Source organism: Ranitomeya imitator, chromosome 4 (genome assembly GCF_032444005.1).
Source record: "Ranitomeya imitator isolate aRanImi1 chromosome 4, aRanImi1.pri, whole genome shotgun sequence".
Lineage (NCBI taxonomy): Eukaryota > Metazoa > Chordata > Amphibia > Anura > Dendrobatidae > Ranitomeya > Ranitomeya imitator.
Genome location: NC_091285.1, coordinates 188,199,134 through 188,227,066, shown reverse-complemented (window position 1 = coordinate 188,227,066; position 27,933 = coordinate 188,199,134). Strand labels below are relative to the sequence as shown.

General features: G+C 48.4%; 1 protein-coding gene across 4 annotated transcripts in view; it reads right to left on the bottom strand.

The window, feature by feature from the left end:
• UIMC1 (ubiquitin interaction motif containing 1) overlaps positions 1-27,933 on the bottom strand; it is a 219,413-nt gene that overhangs the window by 49,005 nt on the left and 142,475 nt on the right. For 2 of the 4 annotated variants that reach the window (XR_011320708.1, XM_069764181.1), the window contains exons 9-10: positions 15,028-15,184; positions 14,511-14,594 (exon numbers count right to left, since the gene is read on the bottom strand). Coding sequence is in view for 3 of the 4 variants with exons in the window: in XM_069764181.1 (XP_069620282.1) it covers positions 14,515-14,594; positions 15,028-15,184 (237 nt within the window). In the remaining variant the exon portion in view is untranslated. The remainder of the gene's footprint in view (positions 1-14,510; positions 14,595-15,027; positions 15,185-27,933) is intronic. The other 2 variants (XM_069764179.1, XM_069764180.1) reach the window with 1 other exon arrangement.

Below are 27,933 nucleotides of genomic sequence, written 5' to 3'. Positions count from 1 at the left end.
ATTTGAAAAATAATAAAGTTTAGTCCACACTTTACAACATTAGTGTTTCTTACACCTGTTAGGAGGAGAATTTCAGGAATAAGCACACTAAGGCCTTAGTACTTTTCTGCTTATCTTTATCTGTCAACCAAGATGAAGAGGGCAGGGAGTAAGGCACGTGGGCATGGGCGCAGAGCAGGAAGAGGAGCAGGGAGAGGACGTGGTGATTCTGTGCCTGCTGCGGGCGCCGGTGACTCGTCGTAACTCAGTTTCAGCAGGGAACAGTCCTTCATGCGCAGCTTTGTCGGAGAGCGCCGTGCACCGCTGCTGCGTGAAGACCAAATTGAAGCCGTTGTCGGGTGGATGGCAGCTAACGCCTCGGCATCGACTTCAGTTAGTGCCACATCCTCTCAGGCACAGACCACTGGAGAGCAGCCATCTGTCTCTTCACCACCTGCCAAATTGGCCAGGCAGTCAGAGAGCCCAGGACAGGAGCCGTCTCTACTTCTGTTCTCTGAATCTCTTGGCTTGGAAACAGGGGGCCAGCCAAGCAGCATTGGAGAAATGGAAGAAGAGGCAGTGTGCAGTGATGCCCAACAGCTTTGTCTCTCTGACTCTGAAGAGGCGGGTGGGCCAGTGCCTTCGGTGACCACAGCGCAGTACACATCTGATGATGAAACTCAGGTGCCGCTTTCTGGTGCGTACTGTGCTGCCGAGACTACCCAGGAGGAGCAGTTGGTGGCAGAGGGTAGTGGAGATGATGAGGTCGTTGACCCATCGTGGCATTGAGGAACAGGAAGGTGGTGGGAGCAGCTCTGAGGAAGAGATTCCCCTTACGGGCCAAAGAGGGAGAGGGAGGGGGAAGACTGCGGAGCCTGTAGCCTCCACTTTGGCACCCGTTAGGAGCCTGTCTCTTTCCAAAGCCAAAAAGGGCGCTCCCAAGACTTGCAGTGCCTGGTCCTTTTTTGACACAGTTGCAGGTGGCATTTGTTTTGTCAAATGCAAGCTGTGTCATCAGAAAGTAAAAAGAGGGAAAAATGTCAGCAACCTCAATACCACAAATATGTGGAAACATGTGCGGACCAGGCACGCGGTGGAGTTACAGAAACAGACTAAAGATGTAGGCCAACCAACAGCGGCAGCTACCACCTCTTCAGCTCGTGTTGCCTCTTCCTCCAGCTCACGCACAGCTGGTTTGGCTTCCTCCCAGGATCGCCATGGAAGAACCTCTGGCACTGTTGTCCAGAGACCTTGTGTAATTCCACCCACAGCACCACCTTCCCAGTCATCCTCACACTCCCAGTCTACTCTACAGCCATCGGTAGTACAGGCATGGGAGAAAAGGCGGGCATTCTCGGCCAACCACCCCCGAGCACAGGCTCTGAATGCAGGCATTGCCAAACTGTTGTCCCTGGAAATGCTCTCGTTCAGGCTGGTGGAGACTGACAGCTTCCGTGACTTGATGGCCTTGGCAGTCCCACAGTACAAGGTGCCCAGCCGCTTTTACTTCAGCAGGCAAGCTGTCCCTGCCCTGCACAGGCATGTTGAGGGAAACATAAAACATGCGCTACTGAACGCCGTCAGTAGCAAGGTCCACCTCACCACCGATGCGTGGACCAGTCAGCATGGACAGGTGCGATACGTTTCCCTCACTGCCCATTGGGTTAATGTTGTTGAGCCAGGTACAGATCGTGCGAGTGGCGCAGGACGTGTCCTGCCCACTCCAAGGATTGCAGGAATCCAGTCTGTACGCATCGACTCCTCCTCTTACACAAGTTCCTCAGAATCAACTCTGCAGGAGCCGTCACAGTCCACCTCCACATGGACCCGTGAACGTTTACCTATGACTGACATGAGCACAGCCGTGGCCAAACGTCAGCAGGCCGTCTTGAAACTTGTTTCATTGGGGAATCGGAGCCACACAGCGCAGGAGCTCTGGAATGCCATCAAGCAGGAGAGCGATGTGTGGTTACTGCCAGCGAATCTCCAGCCAGGCATGGTAGTGTGTGACAATGGCCGAAATCTGGTGGCAGCTTTGGCCCTTGGCAACCTCACTCACATCCCATGTCTGGCACATGTGCTCAATTTGGTTGTGCAGAGTTTTCTGAGGGACTATCCGGATCTTGATGCACTGCTGCACAAGGTCCGCCTAGAGTGTGCTCACTTACGGCGTTCCAGCTTGGCAAGATCCCGCATTACTGCTCTGCAGCGCCGATTCCGCCTTCCGGAACACCGCATCATACGTGACCTACCTACCCGGTGGAATTCCACGTTACATATGTTGGAGCGGTTGTGTGAGCAGCAGCAAGAAGTTATGGAGTACCAGCTGCATCAGGCGCAAAGAAGTCGCAGTCAGCGCCGATCAGACTTCACAACCACAGAGTGGGCCACTATGAAGGACGTCTGCCAGGTTTTGCGTCCTTTTGATTATTCCACGCGGATGGCAAGTGCAGATGATGCACTAGTCAGCATGACTGTCCCCCTTATCTGCCTGCTTCAGCAAACTTTGCAAGGGTTAAGGGATGATGTTGTGGAAGAGGTGGAGGATGAGGAGTCACCTTTTCCATCAGCTTCTGGAGAGTCAGCGCCACGTGGTTCCTCACAAAGGGGTACGCAGGGGCCAATTTGTGAGGAGGATGAGGAGGAGTCAATGGAGGAGGAAGAGCTCCGTCCAGAGGAGGGAGCGACACAATTGTCCAGTGGTCAGTGTGTACAGCGAGGGTGGGGTGATGACGAGCGGGCAGAGATCATGTCTCAAGCAGGGGACAGCGTTTCTGGGCCAGTTGGCACTCTGCAGCACATGGTGGATTTCATGCTGCAGTGCCTGAGAAACGACCGCCGCATCGACCACATTCTCAACATGCCTGATTATTGGGTGTTCACCCTCCTCGATCCTCGCTACCGGGACAACGTCCAAAACCTCATCCCAGCGTTGACCCGGGAGCGTAAATTGCGGGAGTACCACGACACACTGGTGAATTCCATCATCTTCTCCTGTCCAACTGAGAGGAGTGCTGCTAGTGCTTTACAAAGCAGCTCAGTGCGTCGAGGCAGTGGGGGAGGCTCTGCCCAAAGAGGGAGCAGAAGCAGTGCCTCTGCCCAAGGCAAGCCCAGTATGGCACAACTCTGGCACACTTTTGTGTGCCCGCCCCAAATGTCTACACCATCACCGGCGGCTCCAGTCAGCAGGAGGCAACGGTTCCGTCAGATGGTGACAGACTACATGGCTTGCCCTCTTACTGTACTCCCAGACGGCTCTTCCCCGTTCAAGTTTTGGGTCTCTAAGCTGGATACATGGCCAGAGCTAAGCCAGTATGCATTGGAGGTGCTGGCTTGCCCTGCGGCTAGTGTCTTATCGGAACGTGTCTTTAGTGCCGCAGGTGGTGTACTAACAGACCGTCGCATGCGACTGTCCTCCGATAACGTTGACCGGCTTACTTTCCTGAAAATGAACCAGGCCTGGATCTCGCAGGAATTTGCCACTCCTCTGCCTGATTAAGTAATTGGGTGTCATCCAGGTCTCCTGCTGTGTTCATCTTTCTACCACCTGAACTGCTATTCCTGGGCTCCAACACCGCCAGTTGCGGCTCAGAAGTGCAGGCTGCACAGTAAAAACATACGACCCAGTGTTATTGGGTTTCAGTAACGTCAGCTGATCCCCAGCTGTGTAGCCGGCAATGTGTCCTGCGACCGCCACGCTGGCACAACAACCTAAATGTAAGGGAACCTTTACACCCCCCCCCCCCCGTCGTTTGTTACTGAAAGAGCCATCTTGTGCAGCATTAATGCTGCACAAGGAAAACGTAGCTCTTTTGGTTTAGCTCCTTGCACACGCAGAACTTAACACTTATAAAATGTGTTCACTGATACCGTTATACCGTCCCGGAGCTGGGACTTTCCTTCGTAATGTGACGCAGCACAGCCGTCATTCCTACCCCCTTGGTGCCATGCGCTGCCTCCTCAGCGTTGTTTTAAGCTGTCACGGAGCCTGCGCTGTTCTGTTATCCCTTGGCCATGCACAGTTTGCGCTGCCCGTCCTCTGACATCATTTGTCGTCGTCCTGGCTGCGCCTGTGCGTCCACGCTGCCCGAAATCCCACCTCGCAGTGTCGTCTAATGTGATCCCACAGTGGGCCTGGTATCCATGGCCATGCGCAGTGCATATACTAGCCTATCACTTCCCTTCTTCACGCTTCTTCAGACTCGGCGGCGTCAGCTGATCCCTAATAGCATGCCACGGCCGTGACGCCGCACAGTCTGAAGAAGCAGGAAGGAGGTGAGTGAGAGGCGATGATATGCACTGTGCATGCCCATGGATCCCTGGCCCGCAGTGGGACTACATTAGATGACACTGCAAGGTTGGATCTCGGGCAGCTTAGACGCACAGGCACTGCCAGCCTGACACCTACATGGTGTCAGAAGACGGGCACCGCTAACTGTGCATGGCCAAGGGATAACATTACAGCGCGGGCTCCGTGACAGAACCAAACAACGTTGAGGAGGTGGCGCACAGCACCTAGGGGGTTGGAATGACGGCTTTGCTGTGTCACATTACAAAGGAAAGTCCCACTTCCGGGACGGTTTGACAGTGTGAGGGGACACATTATATGAGTATGTACTTCAGCGTTTGCAAGGAGCATAATTTTCGGAGCCACCATTTTCCATGTGCAGTATTACTGCTGTACAAGATGGCTCTTTCAGCAACAAATGCCTGGGGGGGGGGTTAAAGGTTCCCTTTCAACTTGCTCCACTGCAGGCTTCGGCCTACACTCTGCTCCTCTTTGATTCCCTGGGTTTCAACACTGTCAGTTGCCACCTGGAAGTGTTGTCTACACAGAAAAAACACTAGGTGATGTGTCAGTGGGGTTCAGCACCGCCAGCTGTTCCCCTGCTGTGTAGTCGGCAACGTGTCCAGCACAAGCCACGCTAGCACAACAGAACAAAAGCTGCCACCAGTGCAGGCTTCGGCCTACACTCTGCTCCTCTCCTCCTCCTGCTGACCCTGGGCTTAAACACCGCTAGTTTTTGCCCGGAAGTGCTAGCTGCACACAGAAAAACACCAGCCAATGTGTTAGTGAGGTTCAGCAACGCCAGCTGTTCCCCTGCTGTGTAGCCGGCAACGTGACCTGCAAACGCCACGCAGGCACATGAACTGAAATTAAAGGGAACCTGGCCCCACCCCCCCAGGTGTTTCTATGTATAACAGCCTCCTAGTACAGCAGTACTGCTGCATTTGTACAAGGTGGCTGATTTTTTATCCTTGCCCACGTAGAATTAAACACGTAAAATATGTGTCTCATTACAGACCATTACAATGTCCCTGAGGTGTGACTTTCCTTTTTAATGACACGCACCACCCCCCTTGGTAGCGCTGCCCGTCTTCTGACATCATTGGCTGACTGTGCCTGTGCGTCCGCCCTGCCCGACACAACCCCCCTCGTTTCATATATTTTGGCTGCGAGGGTGTGATTGATGGGCATGTGCAGTGCATATGTTCGCCTGTCTTAACTCATCTCCTTCCGCCTTCTTCAGACTGTGCGGCATCCTGGCCGTGGTAGGCGATAAGGGATTAGCTGAGGCCGCCCAGTCTGAAGCAGGTGTAAGGACATGTGTGAGCGGCAAACATATTTACTGCACAAGGCCACGAATCCCAGCCACGCAGTGTGATTTTTTGAAAACACACTGCGGGCCTGGGATTCATATCCATTGCTAACCGCAACGGCCAACATTAAATGAGGTGAGAAGACAGGCAGCGCTCACAGCGCAAGGCCAAGGGATCACAATAGCGCAGACTCCTGTACAGCTAATAACAACGCTCAGGAATCTGCGCCCAGCACCTAGGTGTAAATTTTGACACCTGTGTTGCGTCTCCTTAAAAAGACAAGTCACGCCTCCACTACTGTTAGACAGTATAATGGGCTAAATAGTGTACGTGTTTTATTCAGCGTGTGCAAGGAGCAAACTAAATAGAGCAACCTTTTACTTGTGCAGCATTAATGCTGCACAAGGTGTGGCTCTTGTACCTTGCAACACCTGAGGGGGGGTTAAAGGTTACCTTTGAAATTGGTTCAACTAGGCTTCGGCCTACACTCTGCTCCTCTCCTCCTCCTGCTGACCCTGGGCTCTAACACCGCTAGTTTTTGCCTGGAAATGCGAGCTTCACAGAGAAAAACAACAGCCAATGTGTTAGTGGGGTTCAGCACCGCCAGCTGTTCCCCTGCTGTGTAGCCGGCATCGTGTCCAGCACAAGCCACGCTGGCACAACCGACCAAAAGCTGCCACCAGTGCAGGCTTCGGCCTACACTTTGCTCCTCTCCTTCTCCTGCTGACCCTGGGCTCTAACACCGCTAGTTTTTGCCCGGAATTGCTAGCTGCACAGAGAAAAACACCAGCCAATGTGTTAGTGGGGTTCAGCACCGCCAGCTGTTCCCCTGCTGTGTAGCCGGCAACGTGACCTGCAAACGCCACGCAGGCACATGAACTGAAATTGAAGTGAGCCTGCCCCCCACCCCCAGGTGTTTCTATGTATAACAGCCACCTTGTACAGCAGTACTGCTGCATTTGTACAAGGTGGCTGACTTTTTCTCCTTGCCCACGTGGAACTCAACACGTACAAAATGTGTCTCATTAGAGACCATTACAATGTCCCTGAGGTGTGACTTTCCTTTTTAATGACACGCACCACCCCCATTGTTAGCGCTGCCCGTCTTCAGACATCATTGGTTGGCTGGCTGTGCCTGTGCGTCCGCCCTGCCCGACACAACGCCCCTCGTTGTCTCATATTTTGACTGCGAGGGTGTGATTGATGGGCACGAGCAGTGCATATGTTCGCCTGTCTTCACTCCCCTCCTTCCGCCTTCTTCAGACTGTGCGGCCTCATGGCCGTGGCAGGCAATAAGGGATCAGCTGAGGCCGCCCAGTCTGAAGCAGGTGTAAGGACATGTGTGAGCGGCGAACATATTTACTGCACAAGGACACGAATCCCAGCACCGCAGTGTGACTTTATGGAAAGGCACTGTGGGTCTGGGATTTATGGCCATCGTTAACCGCACCGGCCAACATGAAATGAGGTCATAAGACGGCCTGCACTAACAGGGTATTGCCAAGGGATAACACAAGAGCGCACTCTCCTGTACTGCAAATAACAACGGTAAGGAGTCTGCGCCCAGCACCTAGGTGTAAATTTTGACACCTGTGCTGCGTCTTCTTCAAAAGAAAAGGCACGCCTCCACTACTGTTTTACAGTATAATGGGCTAAATAGTGTACGTGTTTTATTCAGCGTGTGCAAGGAGCAAAATGAAGAGAGCAACCTTTTACTTGTGCAGCATTAATGCTGCACAAGGTGTGGCTCTTATACCTTGCAACACCTGAGGGGAGGAGTTAAAGGTTACCTTTGAAATTGGTTCAACTAGGCTTCGGCCTACACTCTGCTCCTCTCCTCCTCCTGCTGACCCTGGGCTATAACACCGCCAGTTGTAGCCTGGAAGTGCTAGGTGCACAGAGAAAAACACCCGCCAATGTGTTAGTGGGGTTCAGCACCGCCAGCTGTTCCCCTGCTGTGTAGCCGGCATCGTGTCCAGCACAAGCCACGCTGGCACAACTGACCAAAAGCTGCCACCAGTGCAGGCTTCGGCCTACACTCTGCTCCTCTCCTCCTCCTGCTGCCCCTGGGCTCAAACACCGCTAGTTTTTGCCCGGAAATGCGAGCTGCACAGAGAAAAACACCAGCCAATGTGTTAGTGGGGTTCAGCACCGCCAGCTGTTCCCCTGCTGTGTAGCTTGCAACGTGACCTGCAAACGCCACGCAGGCACATGAACTGAAATTGAAGGGAGCTTGCCCCCCACTCCCAGGTGTTTCTATGTTTAATAGCCACCTTGTACAGCAGTACTGCTGCATTTCTACAAGGTGGCTGACTTTTTCTCCTTGCCCACGTGGAACTCAACACGTACAAAATGTGTCTCATTGAGACCATTCACCTATCCCTGAGGTGTGACTTTCCTTTCTAATGATACGCAGCACCACCCTTGGTAGCGCTGCCCGTCTTCTGACATCATTGGTTGGCTGCCTGTGCGTCCGCCCTGCCCGACACAACCCCCCTCGTTGGCTCATATATTTTGGCTGCGAGGGTGTTATTGATGGGCATGTGCAGTGCATATGTTCGCTTGTCTTAACTCATCTCCTTCTGCCTTTTTCAGACTGTGCGGCCTCATGGCCGCGGCATGCGATAAGGGATCAGATGAGGCCGCCCAGTCTGAAGCAGGTGTAAAGACATGTGTGAGCGGCAAACATATTTACTGCACAAGGCCACGAATCCCAGCCACGCAGTGTGATTTTTTGAAAACACACTGTGGGTCTGGGATTCATGTCCATCGCTAACCGCAACGGCCGACATGAAATGAGGTCAGAAGACAGGAAGCGCTCACAGCGCATGGCCAAGGGATAACAAGAGCGCAGACTCCTGTACAGCAAATAACAACGCTCAGGAAGCTGCGCCCATGCACCAAGGTGTTATTTTCGACACCTGTGCTGCTTTTCTTTAAAAAGAAAAGTCACGCCTCCACTACTGTTTTACAGTAGAATGGGCTAAATAGTGTACGTGTTTTATTCAGCGTGTGCAAGGAGAAAAATTAAGAGAGCAACCTTTTACTTGTGCAGCATTAATGCTGCACGAGGTGTGGCTCTTGTACCTTGCAACACCTGAGGGGGGTTAAAGGTTACCTTTGAAATTGGTTCAACTAGGCTTCGGCCTACACTCTGCTCCTCTCCTCCTCCTGCTGACCCTGGGCTCATAACACCGCCAGTTTTAGCCTGGAAGTGCTAGCTGCACAGAGAAAAACACCAGCCAATGTGTCAGTGGGGTTCAGCACCGCCAGCTGTTCCCCAGCTGTGTAGCCGGCAACGTGACCTGCAAACGCCATGCAGGCACATGAACTGAAATTGAAGGGAGCCTGCCCCCCACCCCCAGGTGTTTCTATGTATAACAGCCACCTTGTTCAGCAGTACTGCTGCATTTGTACAAGGTGGCTGACTTTTTCTCCTTGCCCACGTGGAACTCAACACGTACAAAATGTGTCTCATTGAGACCATTCCACTGTCCCTGAGGTGTGACTTTCCTAATGATACGCAGCACCCCCCTTGGTAGCGCTTCCCGTCTTTTGACATCATGGTTAGCTGGCTGTGCCTGTGCATCCGCCCTGCGTGAAACAATGCCCCTCGTTGTCTTATTTATTTTGTCAGCGAGGGTGTGGTTTATGGGCACGAGCAGTGCATATGTTCGCCTGTCGTCACTCATCTCCTTCCGCCTTCTTCAGACTGTGCGGCCTCATGGCCGCGGCATGCGAAAAGGGATCAGCAGAGTCTGCCCAGTCTGAAGCAGGTGTAAGGACGTGTGTGAGCGTCGAAAAGATTTACTGCTCAAGGCCACGAATCCCAGCACCGCAGTGTGACTTTATGAAAAGGCACTGTGGGTCTGGGATTTATGGCCATCGTTAACCGCAGTGGCCAACATGAAATGAGGTCATAAGACGGGCAGCGCTAACAGGGCATTGCCAAGGGATAACACAAGAACGCAGACTCCTGTACAGCAAAAAACAACGTTTAGGAAGCTGCGCCAAGCACAAAGGCGTTATTTGGGACACCTATGCTGCGTCTCCTTAAAAATACAAGTCACGCCTCAACTACAGTTTGACTGTAGAATGGGCTAAATTGTGTACGTGTTGCATTCAGCGTGTGCAAGTAGAAAAATTAATAGAGCAACCTTTTACTTGTGCAGCATTAATGCTGCACAAGGTGTGGCTCTTGTACTTTGTAACACCTGAGGGGGGGTTAAAGGTTACCTTTGAAATTGGTTCAACTAGGCTTCGGCCTACACTCTGCTCCTCTCCTCCTCCTGCTGCCCCTGGGCTATAACACCGCTAGTTTTTGCCCGGAAGTGCTAGCTGCACAGAGAAAAACACCAGCCAATGTGTTGGTGGGGTTCAGCACCGCCAGCTGTTCCCCCGCTGTGTAGCCGGCAAAGTGTCCTGCAAACGCAACGCAGACACAAAGCTGACTCCAGTGCAGGCTTCGGCCTACACTCTGCTCCCCCTGCTTACCCTTTGCTCCAGCACCGCTAGTTGGGGCTCTAGGAAGACAATCTTTGATAGGCAACGCATCCGGGTTCCAGCACCGCCAGCTGGTTCTCGGCAGTGTTTTTGTCACAGGTACTCCCTCGTGCCAAACCTGGTTTCAGCACCGTCAGCTGTTTCCGGGTTGTGTCAAGCTCACTGAGACGCCTATGCTTGCCCCGTCGTGGTGCGGTCGGGTTAGCCAACTCCAGGGTGCCTCCAGTTTAGGAGCTTCCTATGTGGGCTGCGTGAACTGGTAGTCAAGGCTGGTTCTGTAGTGCCAGTAGGCCCAGCTCCCCCTGTAGGACTGTTGGGGTTCGGTAACTGCGGCTGCCTCGCGGCCTAGCTGTTCTCTCCTCTCCTGTGGGCCTTGGGGTCCACCACCTGGTTCCAGCACCGTCAGCTGGTTCCGGGCTGAGCCTTTGGCTTAGGTGCCTCCTCCTGGGTATCCGAGTTCCGCCAACGTCAGGCGGTCCTTGGTAGTGCTTTTAAGCGCGGGCACCTACAGCTTAGTAACCGGGTTCCAGCACCGTCAGCTGGTCCTCGGTCGTGCCATTGGCTCTTGCACACTGGGGCAACGCATCTGGGTTCCAGCACCGCCAGCTGGTTCTCGGCAGTGGTTTTGTCACAGGTACTCCCTCGTGCCAAACCTGGTTTCAGCACCGTCAGCTGTTTCCGGGTCGTGTCAAGCTCACCGAGACGCCTATGCTTGCCCCGTCGTGGTGCGGTCGGGTTAGCCAACTCCAGGGTGCCTCCAGTTTAAGAGCTTCCTATGTGGGCTGCGTGAACTGGTAGTCAAGGCTGGTTCTGTAGTGCCAGTAGGCCCAGCTCCCCCTGTAGGACTGTTGAGGTTCGGTAACTGCGGCTGCCTCGCGGCCTAGCTGTTCTCTCCTCTCCTGTGGGCCTTCGGGTCCACCACCTGGTTCCAGCACCGTCAGCTGGTTCCGGGCCGAGCCTTTGGCTTAGGTGCCTCCTCCTGGGTATCCGAGTTCCGCCAACGTCAGGCGGTCCTTGGTAGTGCTTTTAAGCGCGGGCACCTACAGCTTAGTAACCGGGTTCCAGCACCGTAAGCTGGTCCTCGGTCGTGCCATTGGCTCTTGCACACTGGGGCAACGCATCTGGGTTCCAGCACCGCCAGCTGGTTCTCGGCAGTGGTTTTGTCACAGGTACTCCCTCGTGCCAAACCTGGTTTCAGCACCGTCAGCTGTTTCCGGGTTGTGTCAAGCTCACTGAGACGCCTATGCTTGCCCCGTCGTGGTGCGGTCGGGTTAGCCAACTCCAGGGTGCCTCCATTTTAGGAGCTTCCTATGTGGGCTGCGTGAACTGGTAGTCAAGGCTGGTTCTGTAGTGCCAGTAGGCCCAGCTCCCCCTGTAGGACTGTTGGGCTTCGGTAACTGCGGCTGCCTCGCGGCCTAGCTGTTCTCTCCTCTCCTGTGGGCCTTTGGGTCCACCACCTGGTTCCAGCACCGTCAGCTGGTTCTCGGCAGTGTCTTTTGCTCTTGTACCTTCTGCTCCCCATCCTGGTTCCAGTACCGTCAGCTGGTTCCGGGCAGAGCCTTTGGCTTAGGTGCCTCCTTCTGGGTATCCGAGTTCCGCCAACGTCAGGCGGTCCTTGGTAGTGCTTTTTAGCACGGGTACCACCTGCTTAGTAACCGGGTTCCAGTAACGTCAGCTGGTCCTCGGTAGTTCCATAGGCTCTTGAACCTTCGGGTAGCCATCCGAGTTCCAGTTCCATCATCAGGTTCTTGGCATTTTCTCAGCCTTCTTGTACCTTCTGCTACATTACCAAGTTGAAGACCCTAAAGTCGACGACCCGGAAGACCATCCCGATGACGACGACGACGACAACCCGGAAGACCACCCCGATGACGACGACGACGGCGGAGACTACGACGGCGGAGACGACGACGGCGGAGACTACGACGGCGGAGACGACGACACTGGAGACGACGACATGGAAGACCAAGAAGCAGAAGAACAAGAGGCTGAAGAACAAAGAGCAGAAGAACATTAAGCATAACACTTAATATCAGAGCAAAAGATATTATCTCAATTATATGCAGAAGAAGACTAAGCAGTGTATGGGGGTGAGTCCGTTCCTCCTCGTGGTGCCCCTGGATAAAGCCTGATGCTGCAGGCCAAACTGAACGCGGACAAATGTAACTTTTGTGACTGGCAGAACGGAAGGTGTAATCTTCCAACTTTTATAGATAACAACTACGGGAATGCCTGTCACAAATGAGAATATGATGAAGAAGTAGAATAGGAAGAATAATACAGTTGAATAAAATGAATATGTAGAATGGAAAGAATAATAATAGTTGAATAAAATGAATATGAAGAATGTAATAAAAAAAAAAAACAACAAAAGGTAAAGGATGAAGAAGATGAATCAGGTGAAGAAGAAGTTGATGTCAAAGATGCTGATGATGATGAAGATGAAAGTGTGGGAAAAGTAAAAAAAAAAAAAGAAGGGGAAGGTCGTGGAATAGTGAAACATCAATATCTGACAAAATAAAAAAAATATTTACATAGTCAATATCTTTGTCACTCCGAACGTCTTTAAAAAAACACAAAAAAAACATGCTATTCTATTTGATTGGGCTAAACCTCTATGACTTTAATGTCTCCGCCACCTCCCCAAGTACATCCTGCATTATTCTTAGTTGTTTTCCTTCATGTAGAATGAACCTACAAGGAAAGAAAGGGTTTATTTTAATTCCGATATTTTGGTCCCATTGACTTGCATTGGGATCGGGTATCGGTATCGGCGATATCCGATATTTTTTGAATATCGGCCGATCCTATCCGATACCAATACTTTCCGATATCGGAAGGTATCGCTCAACACTAAATACCACATTTATATATTTTTATGTTTTGGCGCTTTTACACAATACTAACTATTTACCAACTGTTTAATAATTATTTTTGCATTGCTTTATTCTGAGAGCTATAACTCTTATTTTTCCGCTGATGGAGCTGTATGGGGGCTTGTTTTTTGTGGGACAAGATGACGTTTTCAGCGGTACCATTTTTATTACATTTGTCTTTTTTAACTCGTTTTATTCCACTTTTTGTTCGGCAGTATGATGAAAAAGCATAGTTTTTATGTTCACGGACGGCACTAACTAGTGTGACAGTTTCATCGGGCAGGTCGTTCCGGAAACAGCGATAACAAAAAGTGTTCTTTTTTTTTTTTACATAAAAATAGAAATTTATTGGTACAGTTTTATTTAATTATTATTTTCTAATTGCTTACAAAATATTTGTACAATTTTGCTTTTTACTTAGTCCTTCTATGGGACTCTTACTTTCACAGCTCTGACCGCTGTTATAAAACATTGCAGTGCACAAAAATTGCAAAGGTTTCTAACTGTCAGTGTTGCACTGACACAGGTTAGTTAGATCATGCACTGCGCATGATCTACCTAACTTGCTAGAGCCATGGCGACATCGGGTCATCATGGCAACGATCGAGCCCTCATGATGATGTCGTGGGGGTGCCTTCTAAATACTGCGATCGATAAATGAAAAAAACGTAAACTCCCCTGTGTTGGCACTGCTCCAGCGGTGTCGGCACTCACGTTCCCGGGGCTCTCGTGTGGTTGTTATGAGACGTAAGCCCTGCGCCCAATCAGCGCTGGCATCACTGGCCCACCTTCGAACAAATTGAACATGAAGAGGAAGTCAAGGCTGCGGCTGCTCTCTCACTTCTTCATGTTCACAAGAGCCCTGGGAACGCAAGTGCTGACACCGCTGGAATGGGGCTGGCACAGGAGAGGAGAATACGTTTTTTCATTTTATCGATTACAGTTGAGAATAACTTATTTTATCGAGGCCAAACATTTAGATCAAGAAAGGGTTGTTCTAATAGTGGACAACCAATTTAAACCTAAAATGTCTGCAATGAATGTATTTATTTTGATATCATAAATACTTTTTTATAAAATTAATTGTAAATTCAGGTATTTCATTGTAATAACTTACTCTGTTGCACTGTAAACATTCCCATGCCATGGAAAAGCAACATTATTTTAATGCAGAAGTCAATAGCATTTTTTTTTCCTTCGGCTGCGTGCCAACGATCAGGAATAGTAGCGTTTTGGACGTAGCATAATTATACTGCGTTGTACATTACTGTGCTTCTTTTTAACGCTGTGTAAACTCACCTGTGGTGCACTATTCCAAACCGCAGCATGCCAATTTCTGTAGCGGAGACGCCTAGTCTTCTGTGCGCATTTACCCCAATAGAATGTCATTACATGCAGTAAATCTGCATAGTTAAAAAACACGTGTGTTTTAAAGGGCGTAAGGTAGAACACTGTTTTGGATGCAGTGAAAACATACTATTACTGATCGTGGGCACAAAGCCTTATACCGCATACTATTCACCTATGTCAAGGTAAGAAAAATGAGCATACCTACTTACTTGCCATAGCGTTTAGGAGTTAAGTTGATGGATGATCTATCACGACTTCTCAGCAAATTATTCCTTGATCGCAAGACTAAACAAATAAAGCAAAAAGACACGCATTGACATTACAATGGTAAGACATACATAAATCTGCTGTGTGAGTACATTACCAAGTGAAAAACTATTTATATGGTTACTAACAATGTAGATGAAGAACACTAGCAAAGCTCTAGTAACGAGTAATTATTAATTAGAACTATTTATATATGATGCACAATAACAAATTATATTGTGGTTCCGTGTTAGCCAGAAAAATCGATGTGAATATTTTTCTGCCCAATGATGACAGAAGTATTCTAGGAGTGATACCTTTATTTTCTGGTTAGCCAATAAAGGTATCACTCCTAGAATACTTCTGTCATCATTGGGCAGAAAAATATTCACAACTATTTATATAAAATGACAATTTAATAGTACAAATAATTTACAGGTTCACATTAAATTAAATTACAGTCTATACTAACCGGTCAATTCTCGCTGAAAATTTACCCCATCGCAGTATGCTGCATGTCTTTCAATTTCGGTTGCAGGGAATGTAAAATCACACATTGGACATGCAACATCCTTGGACATCATTTTATCCGGGCAAGTAATGTCAGAATGTTCAGAAGACATACAGGCCTATAAACAATTGAAGAATAATTAATACAAAATAAAAAAAGAAGCACATGTCAATTGATTGACACGCAAAAGTCATTGAGAATAAATGTATTGACTGGGCCAATAAATAAGCAATTAGCTGCAGATGAAAATTAGATATAGTACAACCAGAAAAATTATTGTGCTTGACCTTTGTTTCATGAAAAAAAAAGAAGAAAAAAAAAACTGTCTTGCATTCTGAAATCTGACCAATCAAACTTCCACTTGCTACTTAGTCATCCACTTGCTGAACTTAAAAGAGAACCTGCCACCTGTTTTGGCTGCTATAAGATGCGGCCATCGCCTTTCAGGGCTTGTCTACAGCGTTCTATCATTTTTCAATTCTGACTAATGTCACTTTATGTGGTAATAACGCTGGAACGCTTCAACGGATCCCACTGATGCTGAGAGACACCTTTTTCATAACCTACTGTGCTTCTTGTAAGTGGTAAATTTAGGTCGATATAATTTGAATTTATTTATGAAAATATGGAAAATGTGACAAATTTTTAAAATTTTGCTGTTTTTAAACTTTGAATTTGTATGCCCTTAAACCAAAGAGCTATGCTACAGAAAATAGTTAATAAATAACATTCACCAGATGTCTATTTTACATCAGCATCATTTTAAAAACATTTTTGTTAGGAAGTTAGAAGGGTTAAAAGTTTATAAGCAATTTTTTCAACAAAAGTTGCAAACCTTTTTTTAGGGACATCAAATTTAAAGTGACTTAAGTGGGAGGTACACTGGTTATTTGGGTAATTGAGGAACAGACTTACACTTGGGTACTGCCCTTGTAAGGGCGAGAGTAAAAGCAGGGGCACGACAAGGAGTAGTATAGGGACTTTTGCTAACTTTATCCCAATTACTGGACCCCTTCTCCCCCCTCTTTTTCTCTTCAATGGTGGATGAAAAACGGAGAGAATGAATTTATCTTGGCGAGATCAAACACATTTTTAACTTGAGCACAGTTACACATGAGCACTTGCACCTTGTGATTATAATGATCTGTTGTCTTATATGTTGTTGGGCTATTATATTTTAGAAAATATATTAAAGCTTTATTTCTGTCTCTTTATTTACCATATAATTATAGGATTACTAATGGATGGGTGTCTTATAGACGCCTCTCCATTACTAATCCGTTGGCTTGATGTCACCTGACAATACAAAGGTGACATCAACCCCACAAATATAAAGCCCACTTTCCATCTCTACAGGGCAAGTGGGAAGAGCCAGGCAAAGCATCAGACTTGGCGCATCTGATAGATATGCCTTTTCTGGGCAGCTGCGGGCTGCTATTTTTAGGCTGGGGGTGGTCAATATCCATGACCCCTTACCAGCCTGAGAATACCAGCCCCCAGCTGTATGCTTTTGCAAGGCTGGTTGTCAAAAATGAGGGGGGACGCCACGTCATTTTTTTTATTTTTAATTATTATTTAAATAATAAAAAAAATATGGTGTGAGGACTCCACAATTCTGCATAACCAGCCTTGCTGAAGCTGGCAGCATAGGGTTGCAGCCACCAGCTGTGAGTTTTGCATGACTGCTTATCAGAAATACAGGGAACCCACGCCATTATTTATTTACAGGGAAGGAACAGGCTGATTAATACGCTCATGAGCTGCTCCTGCTCTCAATATTATTAGTGGCAGCAGGCGTCGGTTGATGGGAGCAGTAGTTTCATCAGCTGACACCAGTGACCGGAGGTAAACTTAATACCTTCGATCATAGCTGCGGGCTCATGATATAATTTGACAGTGTGGGAACAGCAGCTGTCTGACAAGAGGTGATGATTTTACAGCCGATCAGAAACGGTGTTTGCTGCACTCTCATGCACATGACAGCTTGGAAAACACTGGATGTTCGAGCCACCCATTCAACTGAATGTGGTATGGGTACTGATCCTGTACACAAACTTTTTGTAACGGTTTGGCCGAACCCGAACATCCAAGTGTCCGCCTATCTCTAAGGCTGCCGTCACACTAGCAGTATTTGGTCAGTATTTTACATCAGTATTTGTAAGCCAAAACCAGGAGTGAAACAATTAGAGGAAAAGTATATTAGAAACATATGCACCACTTCTGCATTTATCACCCACTCCTGGTTTTGGCTTACAAATACTGATGTAAAATACTGACCAAATACTGCTAGTGTGACGGCAGCCCAACAGTGACCACTGTCATTTGTCCTGAAGAAGGGTGCTACTTGGAAGGGTATCTGAGTCAACAGTCTCCTTGCCCAGGTGGAGCAGGAATTAACCCATGCAGTTTCACCTGATCTTAAAAGGCCTATGTGACAGAAAATACACAAAAAGTGATAATACTCCCAAAGAGCTCAAAACTACATTAAAGATGTTACCAATTCTTTAGGTGCTTCACAATAATAAATGCAATGTCGAAGAAAAAACAATGCACATTATCATTTTTCCTGTAAAGATATTACAATAAGACCCAAATTTTTAAAGGAGAACATGGACCTCAAAATTTGTTGTGCAGTTTCTCTTGAGGACACCAATAGTCCATAGGTGATGGAAAACTACTGTTTGAGCACACATCCAGGCTTGTAAGGGAAGGTGCCGAATTTGACGTTTTGAGAGCAAAATTGGTCATGTCGTGTTTGCAGAGCCCCTGATGTGTCTAAACAGTGGAAACCCCACCCACAAGTGAACCCATTTTGGAAACTTCACCCCTCATGGAACTTATCTAGCGTTGTGGTGAGCACCTTGAACCCACACGTGTGTGAGGAAAATGTATGTCACGATAATGTAAAAACCATAGCTGAGGGATTTTTGCACTTCTGACCATGGTCCCAAAAGCTGCGGGCTAAAAAAACCCCTCCCTTTGTTTCTGAATGTGTGTGTAGAAGAGCTTTTATGGCTTCTTGCTGCATTCCTGACTTTCAACTCCCAAATCCCTCATGCCCCTCCTATAGGAATTTTTACGATCGGTATAGATGCATAGACAGTTGTACCAGCTTAAACTGGTCGGATCTCCCTTGTAAAACATGAAGTCCTTTGTCCTAATATTGCAAGATATTGGGCCAACGATTTAGGCTAGGAAAATAATGAGTACATATTGCTAAAGCAGGAGCATCCAAGTCCAACAGGGACAGAGTACAGATTTCTCTGGAACTTAGTGTCCCTACTAGCCTGAATTTAGTATCTATAGAGAGCAAATCTTAATACAAGATGAATGCTGGGTGTGTTATGATCCTGACACGTTCTGTAGCGGAGATACAGGCATTAGACAAACTTGTGTTAAATCTAGTAAGACTGAAGAGATAGGAGGGTCTGGGTAAGCCAGCCCTGTTGGTGATGTCACGGGCTGCGGTTTATAAGTTTCTGCCAGACCCCCAGAAGTTAGTTTTGACCTGAGGAGCCTGACTGCCAGTCCTAATGCATTGGGACATATGGGAACTACCCTGGTTGCCTGCAATGTCCTGAACACATGTAAGTGTTAATTTCTCATTTAACCCCTGTTATTTTTATAATTACCTTGTACATATTTCAATTGTCTCATATTGTAACATCCTTGTAAAATTTTGATAAAACGCTGGCTTCTTTGGAGTAAATGTTCAAATTACTAGTTTTTTTCGTTCTTCCTGCTCTAAAACGTACCCTAAGTCTTCTGAAGGGAATTACGGTACTGTTTTGGGTTAGCTTCGGACCCGTTTAATCGAAGATGGTGGCAGCATACCTTTGTACTGGGTAGTTGGGAGTCATTGTAGTGACTGCGGCGTTGATAAATAATGTTCCTTCCTGAGTGGGAGTAGTTAAATTGCCTCGCTGCAGCGTGCCCAATAGCCAGTACATAGCAGGCAGCCTTTCTGGCGACTAATTATCCTAGGTGCAGTATCTAATCTGACCTGAGAGTAAGGGGGGCGCCAGAGAGCTGCAAGTTTCAAGTGGAACTGTAAGCGGGATATACATAAATCCCTGCAGTTCGTGGTATATTCAAGAGCAATGGGATACCTAAAATAAGCTACTGCTGTAAACTAAGAGGTCAATAGCCTTGTGTGTTTTTCCATCACATTGTAGCAGTAGAGGGATAACTAAGATAAGCCCCCTGCACATGTGATAGCCGTCTGTTGGCCTAAAGTCACCCCGATCTGTGACGTGAGGGTGACGGTCACGGTGTGAATCGTGACAATGTGCTTCACAGAATTTTATAACATTGCGCAGTGAAAATGAAAAAGAAAAATTTTTCCCACAAAATTTTGCTTTAGACCCATATTTTTCCTTTTCACAAGCGTATCAAGAAAAAATAAACAACCCAATATGTTGTGCAATATCTCCTGACTATACCAATGCCCACTATATTGGGGAAAGCTAGTGTTCGTGAGCACAGCAGGGCTCCAAAAGTAAGGAGCGCCGCTTTGGGAAGCAGACTGCTCGTATGGTTTGCGTGCACAATACTACACTTGCAGCGCCCTTCTATTGCAAGAAGAGCAGTAAACCCCTATAAAATGACCCCATTTTATAAACTACACCTTCAAGGAATTCATCTAGGGTTATGATGAGCAGATGGATCCCACTGGTGAGTGACAGAATTGTATAAAATTGGGACTTGAAAACTAATTTTTATTTTACTCCAAATTTTTAATTTTCACGTAGAATAATAGGATGAAATAGACCCAAAGATTTATAAAGCAACTTCTTCCAAATACAGCAATACCCTATATGTGGTCATACACTTCTGTTTGGGTGTACAGCAGGGATCAGTAGTGAGAGACCGCCATTTGGCTTTTAGGGAGTAGTTTCCTGGAGTATGGTAGTTTGCGGGCACCATTTGCATCCTGCCTAAGCTTCCAATACAGCAGAAATTACCAAAAAGTGACCCCATTTTGCAATTTACACTCAGGGAAATAATCCAGGGGTTGTAGGGATTCACTCACTTCGATAGGTATTAGGTCTTAAGCCAATTTCACACGTCCTCCTGATATTTCCGACACCGGAAAAACCAGTACCGAAGATATCAGTGTCCATGTGTGCAATACTTGTTGCATACGCGTGAAAACCATGTGCTGCCCATGTGCCGCATCAGAACCATACGTACCGTTGCTGGGAAGCAGTGGTACAGTAAGTGCTGTTCCCTGGCTCTCCTCAATCTCCCCTGCTGTGCCGATCAGTGCGAGCAGGGAAGAATGACGAGAGTTATATTCAACTGATAACAGCGACAGCAGGTGGCTGCTAATGGGAATATTACTCCCATCAGCCTACATCTGCTGCCACTAATAACAGTGAAAGCAGGCGGTGGCTGATAGAAGCATTCATCAGCCGCCGTGTTACCGCTCCTGTCGTCCCTGCGCGCCACCGTCGCTCCTCCTCCAGGCTTCAGCGTGCCGGTCTCTCTCTCAGCGCGGCGTCTCGTCCTCCTCCCGCTGCGCGTCCCCGCCGCTCCTCTTGCTGGTCGCGGCGCGCTCGTGCCCGGATGGTTCCTTCACTTCCGGTTCCTCACTCTGCCAAGGGCGTCCGGTGCTGGCGCAGGCGCTCTGGAATCATCAAGGGACGCATGCGTTCCTCTGCTTCTCCTCCTTCCCCGTGACAGCCAATCAGAGTAGGACTTCCGGTATTTAAGGTCGGTCTTCCTGCTTAGCTATGCCTGATTGTCATTTAGCTTTTGCTAAGTGCTTCCGGCCCGTTCGCTCTGCCTGTGCTCGCTGTCTCTCGCGTTCCTCGTAGTCCGTGCCCGTTATCTTCTCCTTGCTTGCTTTCTCCTGTGTCGTTTGTCTTTCCTTTATTAAGCTCCTCTCTGTTTCCTTGTCTCCTGCAGGTACCCCCTGTCCTGGCTCCTCGGTCTGACCTCCATCTTCCTGGTCCAGTCTTCCCAGTTTGTCCTTTTGTTCACCTCTCACCTTCCTCCCTTGCTCCTTAGTTCTTGTTTTCTCCGCTCTTGAGCCGCCCCTCTTGGTACGGCTACTGTGGGTTTGACTCCTCTGGGTCTGCGCCTGACGGTCCCTGTATAGGGGTCGGTTCCATTAGGTTAGCTCGCCCGGAGGTTCGTCTCTCCCACGGTCCAGAGGGTCCACTCACCTCACGCTTCATAGCGCGTCACAGTACAATCAGGCCATGGACCCCGCTGGTACCCCATTCTCGGCCCAGAAGGAGTTGGCTATCTTGCGCGAGAATCAGCAGCGCATTATGTCTTTTATGAAGACTATGGAGTCTCGCTTGTCTTCCTTACAGGCCGCTGATCCGGTTAACGCCGCTCAATTAGCTAGCCTTCAGCAGGAGCTTACTTAGCAGCGAGATACTCAGGCTCGCATGCTGAGTTATATGGCCTCCATCGATGATCGCCTGTTTAGTTTGCAGTCCTCAGCTTCCGTTCAGGTCCCTTCTCTCGATTCTAGTCCATCTTCCATTCCTCACCCACCTCCTCGCCTTGGAAAGCCTCCCAGGTTTAGTGGGGATCCCAAACTCTGTAGAGGCTTCTTAAATCAATGCCGTCTCCACTTTGAGCTTCTTCCCCAACAGTACCCCACTGATCGGGCTAAGGTGGCTTTTCTTGTGTCTCATCTTGAGGGGGAGGCTTTGGCTTGGATTAACCCCTTGTGGGAGCGTGACGATCCTTTAATCTCCCATTTAGAGGACTTTCTTGGGACTTTTCGTAAGATCTTTGACGAACCTGGACGTCTGGCCTCTACAACAGAGTCCCTCTTTAACCTTCATCAGGGGTCTGTCGGTAGGCCAATACGCCATCCGGTTCCGTACTTTAGCCTCAGAACTAGGGTGGAACAACGAGGCTCTTGTTGGCGCTTTCTGGCGAGGCCTGTCGAGTCGGATCAAGGATGAGCTTGCAGGTCGTGATACCCCCTCTACCTTGGAGGATCTTATTTCCCTGGCCACACGCATCGACCTTCGCTTTCAAGAGCGATCTCGCGAAGCCGCTAGGGAGAAGAGACCTAATATTTCTATGCATCCTTCTCGTCAGTCCAGTAATCCTCGACTCTCTGCCTCTCCTACTCCTCCATCACCTGAACCCATGCAAGTGGATCGTGTTAAGATGGCGGAGCAGCGTCGTAAGGAGAGACGTACCCAGGGTCTCTGTTTCTACTGCGGTAGTGCTTCCCATTTGCTGCGTGCTTGCCCTGAAATGCCGGAAAACTCCTCAGCCTAGAACAGGTAAGAGAGGCCTCCCTAGGTGTTCCTGTTTCCTCTCTACCTTTAACCCTTTCTGTTTTATTAGTCCTCAATCACAAACGTTTTTCCGAGGTCGCGTATGTGGATTCGGGCGCGGCAGGTAATTTTGTCAGTCTTGAGGCGGTTCGGATGCTTCGCATTCCAGTTCTCACTCTGGCTACTCCTCGTTTTATTGCATCGGTGGACGGCAGATCATTGCAAGAGGTCATCACCTTGGTTACTGAAGAGGTTGAGTTACAAGTCGGAGCTCTTCATCATGAGAAGATTGTTTTCTATGTACTACCTCACCTTTCCCATGCTCTATTACTCGGGTTGCCGTGGCTCCGTACTCATGAGCCTACTCTAGATTGGCGTACGGGTGACGTTCTTCGCTGGGGATCTACTTGCCAGGAACAGTGTTTAATTTCCGTTTGTCCAGTCGCCCCTTCTCTGCCGGCCACTGTTCCCGCAGGATTACCTCCTCCTTATTGGTCTTTTACTGACGTCTTCAACAAACAGGAGGCTGAGAACCTACCTCCTCATCGTCCTTACGACTGCCCGATTGAGCTTCTTCCTGGTAGCACACCACCTAGAGGTAGAATTTACCCACTTTCTCCTGCTGAGACACAGGCGATGTCCGACTACATCCAGGAGAATCTTGCTAAGGGATTCATTCGGAAATCATCTCCTGCTGGAGCAGGATTTTTCTTTGTTAAGAAGAAAGACGGTACCCTTCGCCCTTGTATAGATTACCGTGGGTTGAATAACATTACAGTCAAGAACAAATATCCTCTTCCTCTCATCCCAGAGCTTTTTGATCGACTTAGAGGAGCTCGTATTTTCACCAAACTTGACCTGCGAGGTGCCTACAACTTGGTTCGTATCCGCCCGGGTGACGAGTGGAAGACCGCTTTCAATACCTGGGATGGCCATTATGAATACTTGGTCATGCCTTTCGGCCTCTACAATGCCCCTGCAGTATTCCAAGAATTCGTTAACGATATCTTTCGAGACCTCCTCTACTCCTGCTTGGTAGTATACCTGGATGATATCCTAGTATTCTCGACTGATCTACCGTCCCATCGAAGAAGTGTCCGCATGGTTCTTCAACGTCTAAGAGAGAATCACCTCTACGCCAAATATGAAAAATGTCTTTTTGAGCAGACCTCTTTACCTATTCTCGGATACATTGTCTCTGATTCTGGTCTTAAAATGGATCCCGAGAAGGTGAATGCTATCGTCAATTGGCCACGACCTTGCGGGGTGAAGGCCATCCAACGATTTCTTGGATTCGCCAATTATTATAGGCAATTTATATCCCATTTCTCCTCCATGATCCAGCCTCTGTCCTCTCTCACCCGAAAAGGTTCCGACTCGAAGAAGTGGACTCCAGAGGCGGAGAGAGCCTTTGAATCTCTTAAGCAGTCTTTTTCCTCCGCTCCAGTCTTGCATCATCCAGAGATTAACAAACCTTTCATTTTGGAAGTGGATGCATCCTCCACGGGGGCTGGAGCAGTGCTCTCTCAACGGTCTGCTGTTGGTCGAATGGTTCCCTGTGGCTTCTTCTCCAAAGCGTTTTCAACATCCGAACTTAACTACACTATCGGAGATCGAGAATTGCTAGCCATTAAATTGGCTTTAGAGGAATGGAGGTATCTGCTAGAGGGTTCCGTACATCCATTTGTTATATACTCCGACCATAAGAACCTAGCCTATCTTCAAACAGCACAAAGACTTAATCCTCGACAAGCCAGATGGTCTCTGTTTTTTGCCCGTTTTGAGTTTGAGTTACGTTTCCGACCGGGTAAGAAGAATGTCAAAGCAGATGCGCTGTCAAGGTCTTTTCAGCCTTTGGATTTAGAGGAGGAACCAGCATACATCTTGGATCCTTCCAAAGTTATTGCCGTGGCTCCCGTGAGGATGATTTGTCCTCCACCAGGTAAAACCCTTGTACCGGAGTGTAACAGAGAGAAGGTGTTACGTTGGGGCCATTCTTCTAAGTTGGCCGGTCACGCGGGATCCAATAAGACTTTTCTTCTCATCTCTCACTATTATTGGTGGCCTAAGCTACGTCTGGACGTCAAAGACTTTGTTGCATCCTGTCCTTCCTGCGCGAAGAACAAAGTTCCTAGACAGTTTCCTTTTGGAACTCTGCTTCCTCTTTTAGTTCCCTCTGCGCCGTGGCAGCATATTGCCATGGATTTCATTACCGACCTACCAAGTTCTTCTAGTTGTACAGTCGTCCTTGTGGTGGTTGACCGGTTCTCCAAAATGGCTCATTTCATCCCTCTACCCGGCTTACCTTCAGCATCTGAGTTGGCAACAGTTTTTATCTCTAACATCTTCAATCTCCATGGCTTCCCTCAGCACATCGTATCCGACAGAGGAGTCCAGTTTACATCCCGTTTTTGGAGAGCTTTATGCAAACTCTTGAAGGTTTCTTTGGATTTCTCTTCCGCGTATCATCCGCAAACTAATGGGCAAGCTGACAGGACTAATCAAATTTTGGCTGCTTATCTACGACACTTCATCAATGCCCATCAGGACGACTGGGTCTCTCTGCTTCCGTGGGCGGAGTTCGCTTATAATAATCACTCCAGTGAGGCATCTACAAAATCTCCATTCTTCATTGCTTTTGGACAACACCCAGGTATTCCTCTTCCGGTCTCTCCCGCCTCTGGCGTGCCAGCAGCCGACTCGCTGTCTTTGAGTTTTTCCACTATTTGGGGTGAAGTGAGAGAAGCACTCAATAAAGCAGCTTTGAAAATGAAGAGCCACGCCGACAAGAGGCATTTGGATTCTCCTCCTTTTATGCCTGGCGACAAAGTCTGGCTCTCGTCGAGATTCATCAGACTCAAAATACCGTCCCACAAGCTTGGTCCTCACTACATTGGTCCCTTTGAGATTCTGAGTCGGGTCAACGAAGTTGCTTACAAGCTGAAATTGCCTGCCGCGCTCTGTATTCCCAATACCTTCCATGTGTCTCTACTTAAACCCGCTGTTTTCAACCGCTTTCATCCTTCCTCTTGTACCTCTTCTCCACCCGTCAGTGTTGATAACAACATCTTTGAGGTTAAGGATATTGTTGCTCAAAAAAAGATTCGTGGTAGAGATTTTTTCCTGATTGATTGGAAGGGTTTTGGTCCAGAGGAGAGGTCCTGGGAACCTATAGAGAATATCAATGCTTCTCGTATTTTAAACAAATTCCTTTCTAGTCAGGGTAAGGGGAGTAGTAAGGGAGGGGGTACTGTTACCGCTCCTGTCGTCTCTGCACGCCACCGTCGCTCTTCCTCCAGGCTTCAGCGTGCCGGTCTCTCTCTCAGCGCGGCGTCTCGTCCTCCTCCCGCTGCGCGTCCCCGCCGCTCCTCTTCCTGGTCGCGGCGCGCTCATGCCCGGATGGTTCCTTCACTTCCGGTTCCTCACTCTGCCAAGGGCGTCCGGAGCTGGCGCAGGCGCTCTGGAATCATCAAGGGACGCATGCGTTCCTCTGCTTCTCCTCCTTCCCCGTGACAGCCAATCCGAGTAGGACTTCCGGTATTTAAGGTCGGTCTTCCTGCTTAGCTATGCCTGATTGTCATTTAGCTTTTGCTAAGTGCTTCCGGCCCGTTCGCTCTGCCTGTGCTCGCTGTCTCTCGCGTTCCTCGTAGTCTGTGCCCGTTATCTTCTCCTTGCTTGCTTTCTCCTGTGTCGTTTGTCTTTCCTTTATTAAGCTCCTCTCTGTTTCCTTGTCTCCTGCAGGTACCCCCTGTCCTGGCTCCTCGGTCTGACCTCCATCTTCCTGGTCCAGTGCTTCGGTCCAGTCTTCCCAGTTTGTCCTTTTGTTCACCTCTCACCTTCCTCCCTTGCTCCTTAGTTCTTGTTTTCTCCGCTCTTGAGCCGCCCCTCTTGGTACGGCCACTGTGGGTTTGACTCCTCTGGGTCTGCGCCTGACGGTCCCTGTATAGGGGTCGGTTCCATTAGGTTAGCTCGCCCGGAGGTTCGTCTCTCCCACGGTCCAGAGGGTCCACTCACCTCACGCTTCGTAGCGCGTCACACGCCGTCTGAGCTATAAATAAACAAAAATGGCGTGGGTTCCCCTGTATTTTTGATAACCAGCCAGTCAAAACTCACATCTGGGGGCTGGAACAATCAGCTGTCAGCGTTGGCAAAACTGGTAATCAAGAATAGAGGAGTCCCCACGATGTTTTTTTTTATTATTTAAATAAACAATTTAATTAAAAAAAAAGCGGAGTTGGGGTCCCCCCCATTTTTGACAACCAGCCTTGCTAACACAGACAGCTGGGTGCTGGTAATCTCAGGCTGGTAAGGGCCCATGGATATTGACCCCCCCAGCCTAAAAATAGTAGCCCACAGCCATCCAGAAAAGGCACATGAATTAGATGCGCCAATTCTGGTGCTTTGCCCTGCTCTTCGCACTTGAACTTGAAGCGGTCGCAAGTGGGGTTCATATTTGTGGGGTTGAGGTCACCTTTGTATTGTCTGGTGATATCAAACCCCCGGGTTAGTAATGGAGAGGCACCTATAAGACACCTATCCATTACTTACCCTATAGTTCTATTGTAAATAAAGACACAGCAAGTATAAAGTCCTTCATTAGAAATAAAACAAAACACACTTTTCCATTTTTATTTAAAAACAAACCCAGTTCAACTCACCTAACTCCCATTTTATTAAAGCCAATCAGACACAGGCAGGATGTGTGTCCACTCTTGCTTAAAGCAGTACCTTACAGTCCATTGTACCAGAAAGACCCCGCAGCCATTTTTCGGCCCAAAGTCACCATATTCATGGCGTTGTGCCAATCAGAGCAGAGGGAGCCCCATCCCTCCCTCTATCAGGCAGATTGATGCTGCTAACGCTATGGACAGCGGTATCAGAGGGGTTAAATGCCCGCAATCAGCACATGTTTGGCAAGAGTATAATTTCCAAAATGGGGTATTCTGCGCTTCTAGCATTTAGAGGCTCTGTATATGGAGTCAGCAAACTATTCTAGGAAAATCTGCAGGAGACAAATAGCGGCATGTGCCTTCAGAGTCTTGCCGTCTGGCTATAAAGTACTGTACAGCCACATATGGATTATTGCCACATTACGCAGAAATTGTGGGACAAATTTTGGTGCTATTTTTCTCCATGCTATAAAATTCCTTGAGGCACATGTGGTGTGGGCAGGACCCTAGATGAGTACCGTATATACTCGAGTTTAAGCCGACCCCCCCTAATTTTGCGACAAAAAACTGGGAAAACTTAATGACTCGAGTATAAGCCTAGGGTGGGAAATGCAGCAGCTACTGGTAAATTTCAAAAATAAAAATAGATACCAATAAAAGTAAAATTAATTGGGACATCAGTAGGTTAAGTGTTTTTGAATATCCATATTGAATCAGGAGCCCCATATAATGCTCCATACAGTTCATGATGGGCCCCATAGGATGCTCCATATTAAAATACGCCCCATATAATGCTCCATATACAAATGTGCCACATATAATGCTCCATGCAGTTAATTATGGCCCCATAAGATGTTCCATATACAAATGTGCCACATATAATGCTCCATGCAGTTAATTATGGCCCCATAAGATGCTCCATATACAAATGTGCCACATATAAT